The 13,663-nt window shown below is 41.0% G+C and overlaps 1 protein-coding gene across 2 annotated transcripts in view; it reads left to right on the forward strand.

Annotated features, from left to right (window-relative positions):
- The window catches only part of ldb2a (LIM domain binding 2a), a 109,177-nt gene continuing 95,514 nt past the window's right edge, over nt 1-13,663 (forward strand). For both annotated transcript variants that reach the window (XM_052149542.1, XM_052149543.1), the window contains exon 1: nt 1-215. In XM_052149542.1, the coding sequence (XP_052005502.1) occupies nt 84-215 (132 nt within the window). In that variant the 5' untranslated portion in view covers nt 1-83. The remainder of the gene's footprint in view (nt 216-13,663) is intronic.

Below are 13,663 nucleotides of genomic sequence, written 5' to 3' on the forward strand. Positions count from 1 at the left end.
TCTCGCGGCGTTTGGAGATATTTCACGCGCGCTGTATGGATGCTGAATCTCTGGCGCTGCTGTAAACGCGACACGGAATCAACATGTCCAATCCTCCGCACGACCCGTTCTACTCGTCCCCTTTCGGACCCTTCTACCGGAGACATTCACCGTACATGGTGCAACCTGAGTACAGAATCTATGAGATGAACAAACGACTCCAGTCCAGGACAGAGGTGAGTTTGGCATCGCTCCATCGATGTGACTGTGACAGCTATAGTTTGGGAAAAGTTATTTAGGCTGATGTATTAAGAACATTATTCTCATGCTTTCCCGACTGGACATGTTGCCTTGCAAAAACTATATCGTATAGTTTTTAACTGTGACTTTGTGACCACTGTAAGTTACATGGACTCACAAGTGTATTGTGTAAAATAATGAGTGCATCCCAATTTAGTGTAGGATATTGCATAGATCATTTAAACATATTCAGCGCAGCGATTCCCCAAAATTCAAACGCACTTCCACTGATTCATTTCGAGCTTCATGAAAGCAGATGTGCATTTTTCTATATGCATTTTCAGCACATATTGTAGGCTACTTACAGTATAGGGGTCCCACACACGTAGAAACAATTAGGACTTTCGCATGTACTTTCTGAGATCAGAAGATTTTTGACACCCTTAACAAAACCAACAATTCTACCAGCCACTTTGATCAATAATTAATATCCACGTGGAGGAAATAAGTTAATGAACAGCACACCAGCACAGAGCAACACAACAGTTTAAATGGTCTTAAAAATAACCATTGTTGGGTGTAATGCATTACTAAGTAATTCATTACTGTAATTAAAAAAATACTTTTTCATTGAGAAAAAGTAAAGTAAGGGATTACTGTAAAATTTTCAGTAAATTAATTATGTTTCTTCTTAAAACAATAGTGAATTTAAAATCGACATTTAAAATACAATGTTAAAATATATGTTTTCTACTTTAATGCTGCCTCATAAATTCTTTGGCCAGTTCATGAATATTTTATATTATTTGTTTGAAAGAATGAAAAGTACAGTTTCATGTCTATCCTTGTATTTTTCCTCTGGTTGAGGTTGATCAGGGTTTTAGACAGTTATTAGTCAAAAGTAATGCAATTACTTTTCAGACAGAGTAGTTAGTACAGTAATCTAATTACACTGTAGAAGATGTGATTAGTAGTTAGTAATTAATTACTTTTTAGTGTAACCCAACACTGAAAATATCTTCTATAATAAAAACTGAACAAACATGGTTAACCTGACTGAAATTTTCAGAAAGAAAAGGAAAATTGTAAAGTTAAATTTACGAAAGATGCTGAAAACACTCGTAGCATAACCTTACTATGTTGCTGTGTAAGAGTTGAATTGGCTAAGGCTTACAATTTTGATAGCACAAACTTCTCTGAAAAAGTTATATAAAAATAATTTTACATATTATTTATAATTTTTGAATAATCATGTTTTGACTTGTATCAAAAAGAAGCATTCAGTGAATTCAGAACTTCAATATTTATGTCCTGTCATCCTGTCATCTATCTACACAGACAGAAATAAGTTCTTAAATATTCTCAACCTATAAAAACATGGACTACATGTGCCTAAATCACTACCATCATTCAAAGCCCCCTTGATAGTACTTAAACTATAGTTAAACAGCTGTAAATAATAGCTGTAAATATTTGTGCTGTGATACAGGGAAGTGTCAATTATGCAGATCCCAATGGGAAATAGTCATGTTTTCCTCAAAGATCTGTCTGCTGGTTATAATACATCTCTGCCCTGCACAAATAACCTGTAACCTGTACCTCATCAAAACCATCACTGTTTTCCACCCACCTGTTAAAGACCAATTACTTATCACAAATAAGTCATACCTGTGATGTTATAGACAGAGCCTCTTGTTCTCAAAATGCCATTCCCATCTTAAACATTAAGACTTCCATTTATAAATAGCATTTAGTATGATAATGAATCACACTGTATTGCTGGCAGACTTCTGGCACATTAGCTACTGCTTGATGGAGGTGTTGTAACTTTAAGGAGATCTGTGCTGTATAATGCAGAGATGCAATGGCACAGAATCATGAATAATGCATGAGCAGTGGCCTAAACCCTGAAGACTACCTCTCTGAAACGGCACTTACCACACAGACAATAATAAACACATGTGCCAGTGTATCATTTTAATCTTCACAACCTCACTTTGTTGCGCTATGGAATTTAATAAGATTAAATCTTTTACATATGTATATGATAGATCTTGATAAGATATTTCATTGGGAGGGTAACAATGAGTTTAGTTGATACATTTGTTACTCTCTTGTTGAATGTCGAAACAGCTATTGCAATGGAGTTCTAAAGGGGTAAAATAGAGATGTAGAGGGAGAGAGAGAAATACATAAAAATCTTAAGGAACAAAAAGGTTTCCTATGTATTTATGCAAAACAAATACCCTGTTCCTGGTCATTTGACCACCAGAGGATATAGATGATGTGCCTTCACTAAAAGCGAGACTTTGATTGCTTATCAAATATTTAATAGCAAAGGGAAAGTTTATTGAACTTAATACATATAATACAAATATTGGACTAAGTAAGACCATAAATTTGTCTGTTTTGTATATTAAATTCACCCAAAAATTCAAATTCTCTCATCATTTACTCACCCTTATTTCTTTCTTCTACTGAACACAAATGAAGAATTTTTAGAAGAATATCTCAGCTTTGTAGGTCCTCACAATGCAAGTGAATGGTGACAAATATTTAGAAAAAAATCATATAAAGGCAGCATAAAAGTGGTTAAATCCTTCTAAGCGATATAACAGTTGTGGGTGAGAAACATGTCAATATTTAAGTAATTTTTTACAATCAATCCCCACTTTTGTTTTTATGGTGATTGCATTCTTAATGCATATCGCCACCTACTCGGCAAGGAGGAGAATTTATAGTAAAAAAGGACTTAAAAGTTGATCTGCTTCTCACACACAACTATCATATTGCTTCTGAAGACATGTATTAAACCACTGAAGTCTTATGGATTACTTATGGATGTTTCATATGTTTCATATGTTGTATGCTTTTTGGAGATTCAAAGGCCTGGTCACTATTCACTTGTATTGTATGGACCTACAAAGCTGAGATATTCATCCAAAAATTTTAATTTGTGTTCTACAGAAGAAACTCATACACATCTGGGATGACATGAGGATTAGTAAATGATGAGAGAATAAATTTTTTTGGGTGAACTATTCCTTTATCAAACTCTCAGTAAATGATCGCTTCCCCCAGTGGCTGAATCTGTAATCCATTTGAACGTATAGTAGTAACATGTGAACTCCAGTTTCTGGGTGAAATGTCCACAGAGTGGCAATAAAAGAGAGTTGTAGTCTTAGTTGTAAACGATGTAATACAGAAAAGAGGAATGCATATTTTATTAACCTGAACCAAACCCAAAACCCAAACCCTAGACTTAACCATCAGTGGATTAAAAATGTCATTTTTAGAGGGAAAATGCAACCTCCGAATCACACTCATCATTGATTTTGCGAATGTGATTATGTCCTGGTTCCCATGCGACATTTGAATTGATGCAAAAATGATTTTTCTGACTTCTTTTTGGTGCTCAAGGTTGCCAGAGACATTCTTAGTTATAATTGTTTTTTATGCTCCTGCCAATGTTCAAACTAAACCTATGCCACTGAAATTAATAAACATCTCTACACACAATATATCTAGTAAATAGGGTAGTACAGCGCTAAAGTAGCCACTGTCAAACAAAGGTGTATAATAACCACTTGGCTCTATATTTCTCTGCATCAGTTATTTAATGACTGTACGCTAACAAATCAATGTATTAGTACTAAAAATATGAGAATTATGCTCCATGGTGTGCAGCACTTGACTGGAGTGAAAGTAGAAAAGCAGGAAGGAGCTTAGGAAAGCTAGACAAGAGAGCTCAAGAGTCCTGACTCTTGACTCAAGAGTTCTCAGTACAGAAGCTGCTGATTGATGTATTTTATTGTCCAGAGACTAACACTGTTCAGCCCATAGGCAGGAAACTAACTTTTGAGCAGAGCAGTTAGAGTGTTGAGTTTTAAAAAGTGCAGGAGAGTTTGACACTGCTGTTTGAGTCCACTATATAAATGGACTGTAATGAGTTAAAAGTGAAATGTGTAATAATAATTGTTTTTGGTTAAAATACTTTCTTCTATACCAGATAAATGTGCAGAGATATGTTTAGGTTGACTACCCCGAAAAGTGTCGCTCTGTTTTGATTTAGCATACAACTTGCTGCATCCGAAAGTTCATGTACCCTGAAATCCATCCGATTCAGCCAGATTACTTACATGTGCTATCCACCATCAGACTTTTTAGCAATTTAAGTGTGATCACATTTCTAGCACATTTCTAAATGCTGTACAAGTTATGCTCAATTGACAGTGTTTGTAACATAATGTTTATTATTACAAAATATTATTTAAACTCCTTTTCTTAAAAAAAAAAAAAAAAAGCAAAAACCGAGGTTACAGTGCACTTTGGAGGGTTTAAAGAGGCCCTATTATGCTTTTTGGGATTTTACCTTTCCTTTAGTGTTTAATATAGCTGTTTGTGCATGTAAAAGGTCTGCAAAGTTACAAAGCACAAAGTCCACGCAAAAGGGAGTTTTCTTCCCACAGACAACACTGCTCAAGAACTACGAGAAACTGACTGTTTGTAGTCCAGCCATTTCTTCGGTAAAGTATTTATTGGGGCTTTTCCACTGGATGGTTCAACTCGACTCAAATGGACTATGCTTGCTTTTTTGGGGTTTTCCACTGTGGATAGTACCTGAAACCTTTTTTAGTACCACCTCGGCCGAGGTTCCAAGCGATACTAAATGTGACATCAAAATCCTGCAGATCACTGATTGGTCCGACACGCGACATCAACCTGCTAGTTTATAGTTAGCAACAGCGATAACATTTGTTCACTCGACTTTTGAATTGTGAAAAAAGAAATGGCTGTATGCAAAACCACGCCGTGGTCAATAAACGAGGCACAGATGATCCACTTGTCAAGTCAAGTGGTTTTTATTGTCGTTTCAACCATATACAGTTAGTACAGTACACAGCAAAACGAGACAACGTTCCTCCAGGACCATGGTGCTACATAAAAACAACAAAGGACCAACACAGGACCACATGAGACAACACAACGAAATAAAATACCTATATAAAAAACCTATATATACCTATATAAAGTGCACGTGCAAACATGTGCAAAAAGTACGGGACAGTACAACAAATTTCTGACAATGAACAGGACAATAGACAGTGCAGCGCCGACCAGTACTCAGTAGTGCAAAAAGATGACAGTCTTCATTGTTAGCGATGAGCAAATTGATAAAGTCTCTCAGGAAGTTTATTAGCTGTTTGCCGCACACGGCTACCACCGGACCTACCAACAGTGTAGGGAAAAGTAAAAAAAAACTTACAAGTGACTACAGACCTATCAAGAAATAGTGGAAGTGTTTCGACCAAATGGACGCTATCTGATCCGGTGAGCAATGGGAGGGAGAGTGGCCGGGACAGGCGTTGATCCACGATGGAGGATGGTATGTTTTGTTACGTTAACTCTATACTCTGCTTGAACGCTTCACTTTACTTAGTTGACCAGCAACTGGAAGCTTGCTTCTAAAACAACAGGCCAATTTAACTGTTACACTTGTGTAAAATCACCATGCATCAACTGCTTTATGCAGTACAATGAGCTAGTAGCTAACAGCTAGCGGTTGTGTTTGGTCAGTTTGTGTCGTGTTTAAGATGATGTCACGGCAGTAGAGGTGGTGCAACTATGATGATCAGCCTATTATCCCACCCACGTTGAGGTGGAACTAAACTGCAGTGGAAATGCAAGCTCAGAAATGTAAAGCGAGTAGAGTTGAGGCGAGTCGAACTATAACGTGCAGTGGAAAAGTGCCATATGTCACTATGCAAAATTTGAATAATGCCTACCTACGGGCTACTTTGGCCCACCCTCAAACAAACGTAGTTACTGTATAGCAGAGGCCAAGATGAGTTGGGTTAGTGTTGTCGCCATGTCTTCACTGCAAAAGCAAAACCTCTTTGTTTGGACTTCCAAAGGGAAAGAATCAGTGGTTAAAATGTATTTTAATTATTAAGCAGTACAATCACAACCAATGCTGGATTTTCAAAATGGTTTCTCCTGAACGATGGTGCAGTTCCCACTTTTTTGATACAATCTGACACTTCAGAATCACAACCTGTAAGTAGGCTTGATTATTTGTGGATTTATCTTCTACTGAGACTTCAAATGCGGAATTTTGTGTTGTAGCTATGGTGTACACCCAGTGCACAGCTGTAGGCCTCTGCTAATGTGATTGTGTTGAAATAGATTTGCTAATCAGCTGCGGGCCCACTTTTAACCACAGTTATGTAGAATTATGCAGATTGTATGTCATTCTTACTATCGTAAACAGTGATCAAGTGTGGAGATGGATTTATTTTTACAAATGGTAATTTTACATCTGCAATCCACTGTAGTGCTCGGCTAACTTGCTATGTAATGTTATTGTTTTGGTAAGGGTTTAATATTAAGATGAAGTTTCAACTTTATTGTCATTGTGCAGAGTACAGGTACAGAGCCAATGAAATGCAGTTGTTTTCACATATCCCAACTAAGCTGGGGTCAGAGTGCAGGGTCAGCCATGAAACAGCACCCCTGTAGCAGTTAGGGTCAAGGGCCTTCGTGGAGTTTCAGTTCTTTTTTGTGACGTGTCTCTGAAATATGCTTGTGAACACAGAGACTGCTGAAAGCTCACCCTTTTTATTTTCTTTATTTTACAAAAGCACAATATTTTGTTGTTATTGTGAGTGTACACAAATAAAAGTAGACCCTTTATAGTTTCTAATGATGTCTTACACTTGTATTTTAAGTTGTTTCTGCTGTAATGATGAAAATATCCAGCAGGACGCGCTGGCGCCTTGAAGCCTATTGTTGTAGACCAATAGCAAAATAAAAGGATGAACCTGTAAATTAGCATAATATGGGCTCTTTAAGGCTGAAATGTAAAGATTATAATTAAAAAAAGCACATATATTAATGCCTCTCCGGGAACCAGCACCTTATTGTGGTGGAGAGGTTTGTGTGCCCTTATGATCCTGAGGGCTGTGTTGTCTGGAGCCAGGTTTTGTAATCGTGTCGTCGGATCTGAGGCCATATGTTTTGGACACTCGGGTGAAGAGAGGGGCAGAGCTGTCAACCGATCACCATCTGGTGATGAGTTGGGTCAGGGGGTGGGTAAAGACTCTGGACAGACCTGGGAAGCCCAAACGAGTAATACGGGTGAAGTGGGAACGTTTGGAGGAGGTCCCTGTCCGCGAGACCTTCAACTCACACCTCCAGCGGAGCTTTTCAGGCATCCCTGCGGCGGTTGGGGACATTGAACCAGACTGGGCAATGTTCAAAGCTTCCATTGTCAAAGCTGCGGTGGAGAGCTGCGGCCTCAAGGTTTTAGGTGGTGGACACCGTGGTGGACACTGGTGGTCAGGGAAGCCGTCCGACTGAAGAAAGAGGCCTTCCAAGATTTCTTGCCCTGGAGGTCTCCGGAGGCAGTTGCAAGGTACCGACAGGCCCAAAGGGCTGCGGCCTCGGCCGTGAGGGAGGCAAAGCAGTGGGTGTAGGAAAAGTTCGGAGAAGCCATGGAGAAGGACTTTCGGTCCGCACCAAAGTGCTTCTGGAAAACCATCCACCACCTTAGGAGGAGGAAACGGGGAACCATCCAAGCTGTATACAGCAAAGATGGGACGCTGTTGACCTCAACCGAGGAGGTTATTTGGCGGTGGAAGGAACACTTTGAATAACTCCTAAATCCCAACACGCCCTCTATGCTAGAGGCAGAGCCGGAGGTTGATGGGGGATCAGATTATATTTCCCTGGGGGAGGTCACTGAGGTAGTCAAACAACTCCGCAGTGGCAAAGCCCCAGGGATTGATGAGATCCGACCAGAAATGCTGAAAGCTTTGGATGTGGAGGGGGTGTCATGGATGACAAGCCTCTTCAACATTGCATGGAAATCTGGGACAGTTGCCTAAGGAGTGGCAGAACGGGGTGGTGGTTCCCCTCTCCAAAAAGGGGGATCAGAGAGTGTGTGCCAACTACAGGGGTATCACACTTCTCAGCTTCCCTGGTAAAGTTTACTCCAAGGTGCTGGAGAGGAGGGTTCGGCTGATTGTTGAACCTCGGATTGAAGAGGAACAATGCGGTTTTCGTCCTGGCCGTGGAACGACGGACCAGATCTTTACTCTCGCAAGGATCCTGGAGGGGGTCAGGGAGTATGCCCATCCGGTCTACATGTGTTTTGTGGATCTGGAGAAGGCGTATGACCGGGTCACCCGAGAGAGACTGGGAGGTACTGGGGGAGTACGGGGTGGGGGGGTCCCTTCTTAGGGCGATCCAATCCCTGTACGTCTAAAGCGAGAGATGTGTCCGGATCCTCGGCACGAATTCGAGATAATTCCATGTGGGGGTTGGTCTCCGCCAATGCTGCACTTTCTCACCAATCCTGTTTGTGATATTCATGGACAGGATATCGAGGCGTAGTCGGGGTGGGGAAGGTGTGCAGTTCGGTGGGCTGGGGATCTCATCGCTGCTTTTTGCAGATGATGTTGTCTTCATGTCATCAACGGTCCGTGACCTTCAGCTCTCACTGGATTGCTTGGCAGTCGAGTGTGAAGCGGCTGGGTTGAGGATTAGCACCATGGTTCTCAGCAGGAAACCGATGGAGTGCATACTCCAGGTAGGGAAGGAGGTATTTCCCCAAGTGAAGGAGTTCAAGTACCTCGGGGTCTTGTTCACGAGTGAGGGGACAATGGAGCGGGAGTTTGGCCGGAGAATAGGGGCAGCGGTGACGGTATTGCACTCGCTCTATCGCACCGTTTTCACGAAAAGAAAGCTGAGCCGGAAGGCAAAGCTCTCGATCTACCGGTCAATTTTTGTTTCCTACCCTCACCTATGGTCATGAAGGCTGGGTCATGACTGAAAGAACTAGGTCGCTGGTACAAGCGGCCGAATTGGGCTTCCTCAGAAGGGTGGCGGGCTTCTCCCTTAGAGATAGGGTGAGGAGCTCAGTCATCCTTGAGGAGCTCAGAGTAGAGCCGCTGCTCCTTTGCGTCCAAAGGAGTCAGTTGAGGTGGTTTGGGCATCTGGTAAGGATGCCCCCTGGCCGCCTCCCTAGGGAGGTGTTTCAGGCATGTCCAGCTGGGAGGAGGCCTCGGGGAAGACCAAGAATTAGGTGGAGAAATGACATCTCCACACTGGCCTGGGAGCGCCTCGGGGTCCCCCAGTCAGAGCTGGTTAATGTGTATCGGGATAGGGAAGTTTGGGGCCCCCTGCTGGAGCAGCTGCCTGACTTCGGGTAAGATAGTTGATCCAATTTAACAATTAAAGTTGGATTATAAATATTTACATGTAAAACTAAGTTCAATAAACTCAAATTTTAAAGTTTAGCAGACCATAACTTTTCAGTAGGTTTATTGTTATGTATGAATTAATATAACAACAATTATTTAGATGTCTTTATAAGTTGCTATGCTTTGACCAAACACACATGAACAAATTTGTGCACCAAAATATTAGAGTTTAAAGATGATATGAATCAAAATCACAATGTTTACAATAGATTTTTCATGTCTGTAGGAGCGCTGGCCTTATTAGGCATGCAGTAAGTGGTTCTCAATATGTGAAATATTCAATCAGTTAGCAGTTGTGTGCAATCATCATGAGCACAATATAATTTTTTATCTTAAAACTACGCATGTAATCAGCTGCAGTACAATTTTTTTAAAGTGCCACCATTTTAAATTTGCATATTACTTCTCAAGAGTTAGTGTTAGTAGTTAGTAGATATCGATTTGCCTATGAAAATGTTCACCTTTACATACAAAACTGACAGCTTCTCTTGTTTAAGAAATGCAGTAAAAATAAAGCAAGAGCCTTAACATTTAGATCTTTTCTCAGGAACATTTAATACAGCTCATGTCTAGTTTTGTACTCTTTCAAAGAGTGCGTTTGGACGTGCTTGCTTTGAGGCAACCACTCTGTAAGAGCAGTTATGGTTGATTGCAATTTAAGATGTTTGCTGCATTTGAAAAGCTTTGCTAAACTGCCAAATAATCATATGCAAATAAGGCAGGCTGGTTAACATTCAGAGGAGGAGTCTCGTCGACCTGAGCTGGTATAACTTATTAGAATAGCACTCATTAATATTCACAGGCTCAGAGAAAGTGAGAAAATGAGAGAGATAGAAAGAGTAAGAAAGAGAAGGTGAGGTCACTAGGAAGAAAACAAATGAAAGGCCAGCTTTATTAATCTGTCTAATGGTTTTGGAATGGGATGCGTTTATGTAAAGCAACGATGCAAGTTCTCAATGGCAATTCGTTTGATCTAAGTCGATCGATAATGCATTTCACTGTGGAGAATCTCACTCTCAAAGTCTGCGAGGTAAACCAATCAGCTCCTCCACAGTCCCATCAGGGCTTAAAATGGCACCAAATGGCAAATTAGTCTAACCATGTCCATCATCATTTATATTACATGATGCTTAATTGATTTTGTAGGCAGCAGGTGATAGACAATGGATTGTGTTTTAAGAGCATGGGAAAGTTTTACATAAATTGACGTGCACAAATCGACAAGCTTTGGTAAGCAGTCAGCATTATAGGACTGATATATCTTACTAGGGGTGGAAATCTTTAGGCACTTTACGTTTCAATTTGATCTTGATTATTTGGTCACCAAATAATTCTCAAACGATTCTTGATGCATCTCAATTTTGTAGTGCAGTAGCACAAATCTAAGATGAGTAAGTGGCTCATTGTCAAGTTCTGTGTTAAGATTACACATAAAAGCAGTACTTAAATATGTCTGCTCTGACCCACCAGTAAGAATAGAATAAGCAAGTGTAGAGCGGAGGAGGGTGGGGCCGGGCTGGAACAATGCATGCCCGATCCCCATTCAGCCTGATGGGGGCGCGCGAGGGATAAATGTGGTTGGTGATGACGGAGAGAGAGAATGACATGCAGCTGCTCTGTGTTTATGTTTGTGTGTTTTCCGTTCAGTTTATCATTGAACTATTATTTAAATTGCCAAGCCGGTTCTCTGATGCGCCGTCACATGGTCCCTGATCACTCCTCCACCCTCTCAGGCAGACACAGCCGCTCCTCCCCGGGTGGACAGGAGTCAGACCTACCCCCAGCGGACAGAGCGCCCTTCCGCATTATCGGCGACCCTTGGGGACTCTCCTCCGCCCCTGGCAGCGGCCCTATCTCTCCAGGCAGTCGGGGAGTTGCTTCCCTCATCCCCTCGCAGCATGCGGTCCTCCCGACCCCTCCGCGTTTTTGGGGGACAGCAGGGCACTCCTCCACCCCTGGCAGCGGCTCCATCACTTCAGGCGGTCGGGGAGTCCAGTCCCCACTCGCCTCGCGGACGGTGGCCATTCCCTGCATCCGGGCGGTGGGGCTACTCCGTCCCCCGGCGGATGGCAGTGGCGCTCCCCTGTGTTGACGGCAGTGTCGAGGACTCTGCGACGGGCATCCCTCCTCCTTCCCGGGTTTCAGCACCAATGTAAAGCGGGTTAAGGGAAAGGAGGAGGCGAGAACCGGCTTGGCAATATAAATAATATTTTTTAATGAAAAACGGAACCAAATACACTCAAACATAAAGACAGAACAGCTGCATGTCATTCTCTCTCTCTCTCTCTCGAACCGCCGTCACCGGGCGCCTTTTCCCACTAGGCTGATTGGGGACCGGGCATGCGTTGTTCCAGCCCGGCCCCGCCTCCTCCGCTCTACAGCAAGTGTAATACCTAGCAATAGAAGTGGCTTTGCAGCTTTCAATAAATACTGCATCAGAGCCACTTTAAACAGATGCAGCCCATCTGCCGCAAGGTTTGATGCGCTATACTCTCTAAGATGCTATTCTGCTCACCACAAGTGTACAGAGTGGTTATCTGAGTTTCCATAGCCTTTTTGTCAGCTTGAACCAGTCTGGCCATTCTCTGTTGACCTCTTTCATCAACAAGACATTTTTGTCCACAGAAATGCCGCTCACTGGATGCTTTTTGTTTTTGGCACCATTTTGAGTAATCTCTAGAGACTCTTGCTCATGAAAATCCCAGGAGATCATCAGTTACAATCATGCTACACTTAAAATCACTAAGATCAAGAATGGGGGAGTTTTTCCCCATTCTGATGGTTGATGTGAACATTAACTGAAGCTCCTGGCTCATATCTGCATGATTATTTGCATTGCACTGCTTCCATACAATTGGCTGATTAGATAATTGCATGAATATGTAGGTGTACAGGTGTTCCAAGTGCTCAGTGAGTGTATGTCTGTTTGCACAATGTAAATGCACATTTTTGTGGTATAAATGTTGTTGCAGACTGCATGGCACTTATCTGTAATGTTTTGTTGTGTATGCTTTCCAGAAACCATAATTAATAATCATTCATTAATATATAATTTTTTGTAGATCCACCCAGAAACATTTGAGAAAGAATTGTGATATATCAGTGAATTTACTTTTCCCCCACCCCTATATCTTAACAGAATTTGAAATATAGAATTCATGTTCAGATTAATACACAATATGAATCATTGACATTATTGTACATTTACAGGTTTTATGGCCTTATTGATTTATGTTCCATTTCAAACGTGGGCTTTTTTGCATTTTTATAAGCTACAAGTAATTTATATTTTTTTATTTAAAATTTTTTGTTTAAATCCTTTTTGACTTTGCAAAGTTTAAACCTTTTTAAACTTGAAACTTTATTGTACATTCTCTTTGGCATAAAGATAATGCATTACCCTCTTATCAATTGGCTACATTATGCAAAAACAGGTTGTGGGGTCCGGTCTGATGTGTGACACATTGAAAACAAAACAAGTAAAAAATGGATTCTCTGGAACAATAAGGTGGCGTTCAAACTGGCAGGATACTAGGACAATAGTCCCACCTTTTTCCTGCGGCTTTCCTAAAGTTCCTTCCAGGCAACACTGTTGCACTGATAACAGATAAAGAGGGATCACCCATTTTTACCAACATCCTGTTTTCAGACTTTTTCTACGCAGATTATAAATTTTTTTCCTTTTGTCCAGCCCTGAGTGATGATGTTTTTGAGGAGCCTTGAATGTGTGTGTTATCATTTGATTGAATGTTGGACATTTATAAGTGGAACATCAATCTCTGAAAAGTGCTATTTGTCAGTTAGGAAGTATTCTACATGTGGGGATGTGCGGGTTTCTAACTATAATTCATCAATGTTTGGATGGGATGGGAACCTATCTATATTCATTTTAGTAAGCTGAGATGAGAGCACATACTTAAATGCTTCAATGTTCTGTAAACTAGCATAAACATACTCTTGGGACCATGTAGGTTTGTTATTTTAGTGCGTGTTGTGCAGTGTTAGCTTAATGTTTTAGAAATGGCACAGGATCATAGTATTGTGTGGTCAACGATTAGGGTGCAAGACTAGAGATAGCTAGTCAGATTGAAATCAGGTAAGAATACATCAAATTGGATTTCCGATAGCACAAGTGAACCCACCTTTCTGAAATCTCCATTGGTCAAGTTTAAATTTTCTCA

Source organism: Xyrauchen texanus, chromosome 19 (assembly GCF_025860055.1).
Source record: "Xyrauchen texanus isolate HMW12.3.18 chromosome 19, RBS_HiC_50CHRs, whole genome shotgun sequence".
In the NCBI taxonomy this organism is placed as follows: Eukaryota; Metazoa; Chordata; class Actinopteri; order Cypriniformes; family Catostomidae; genus Xyrauchen; species Xyrauchen texanus.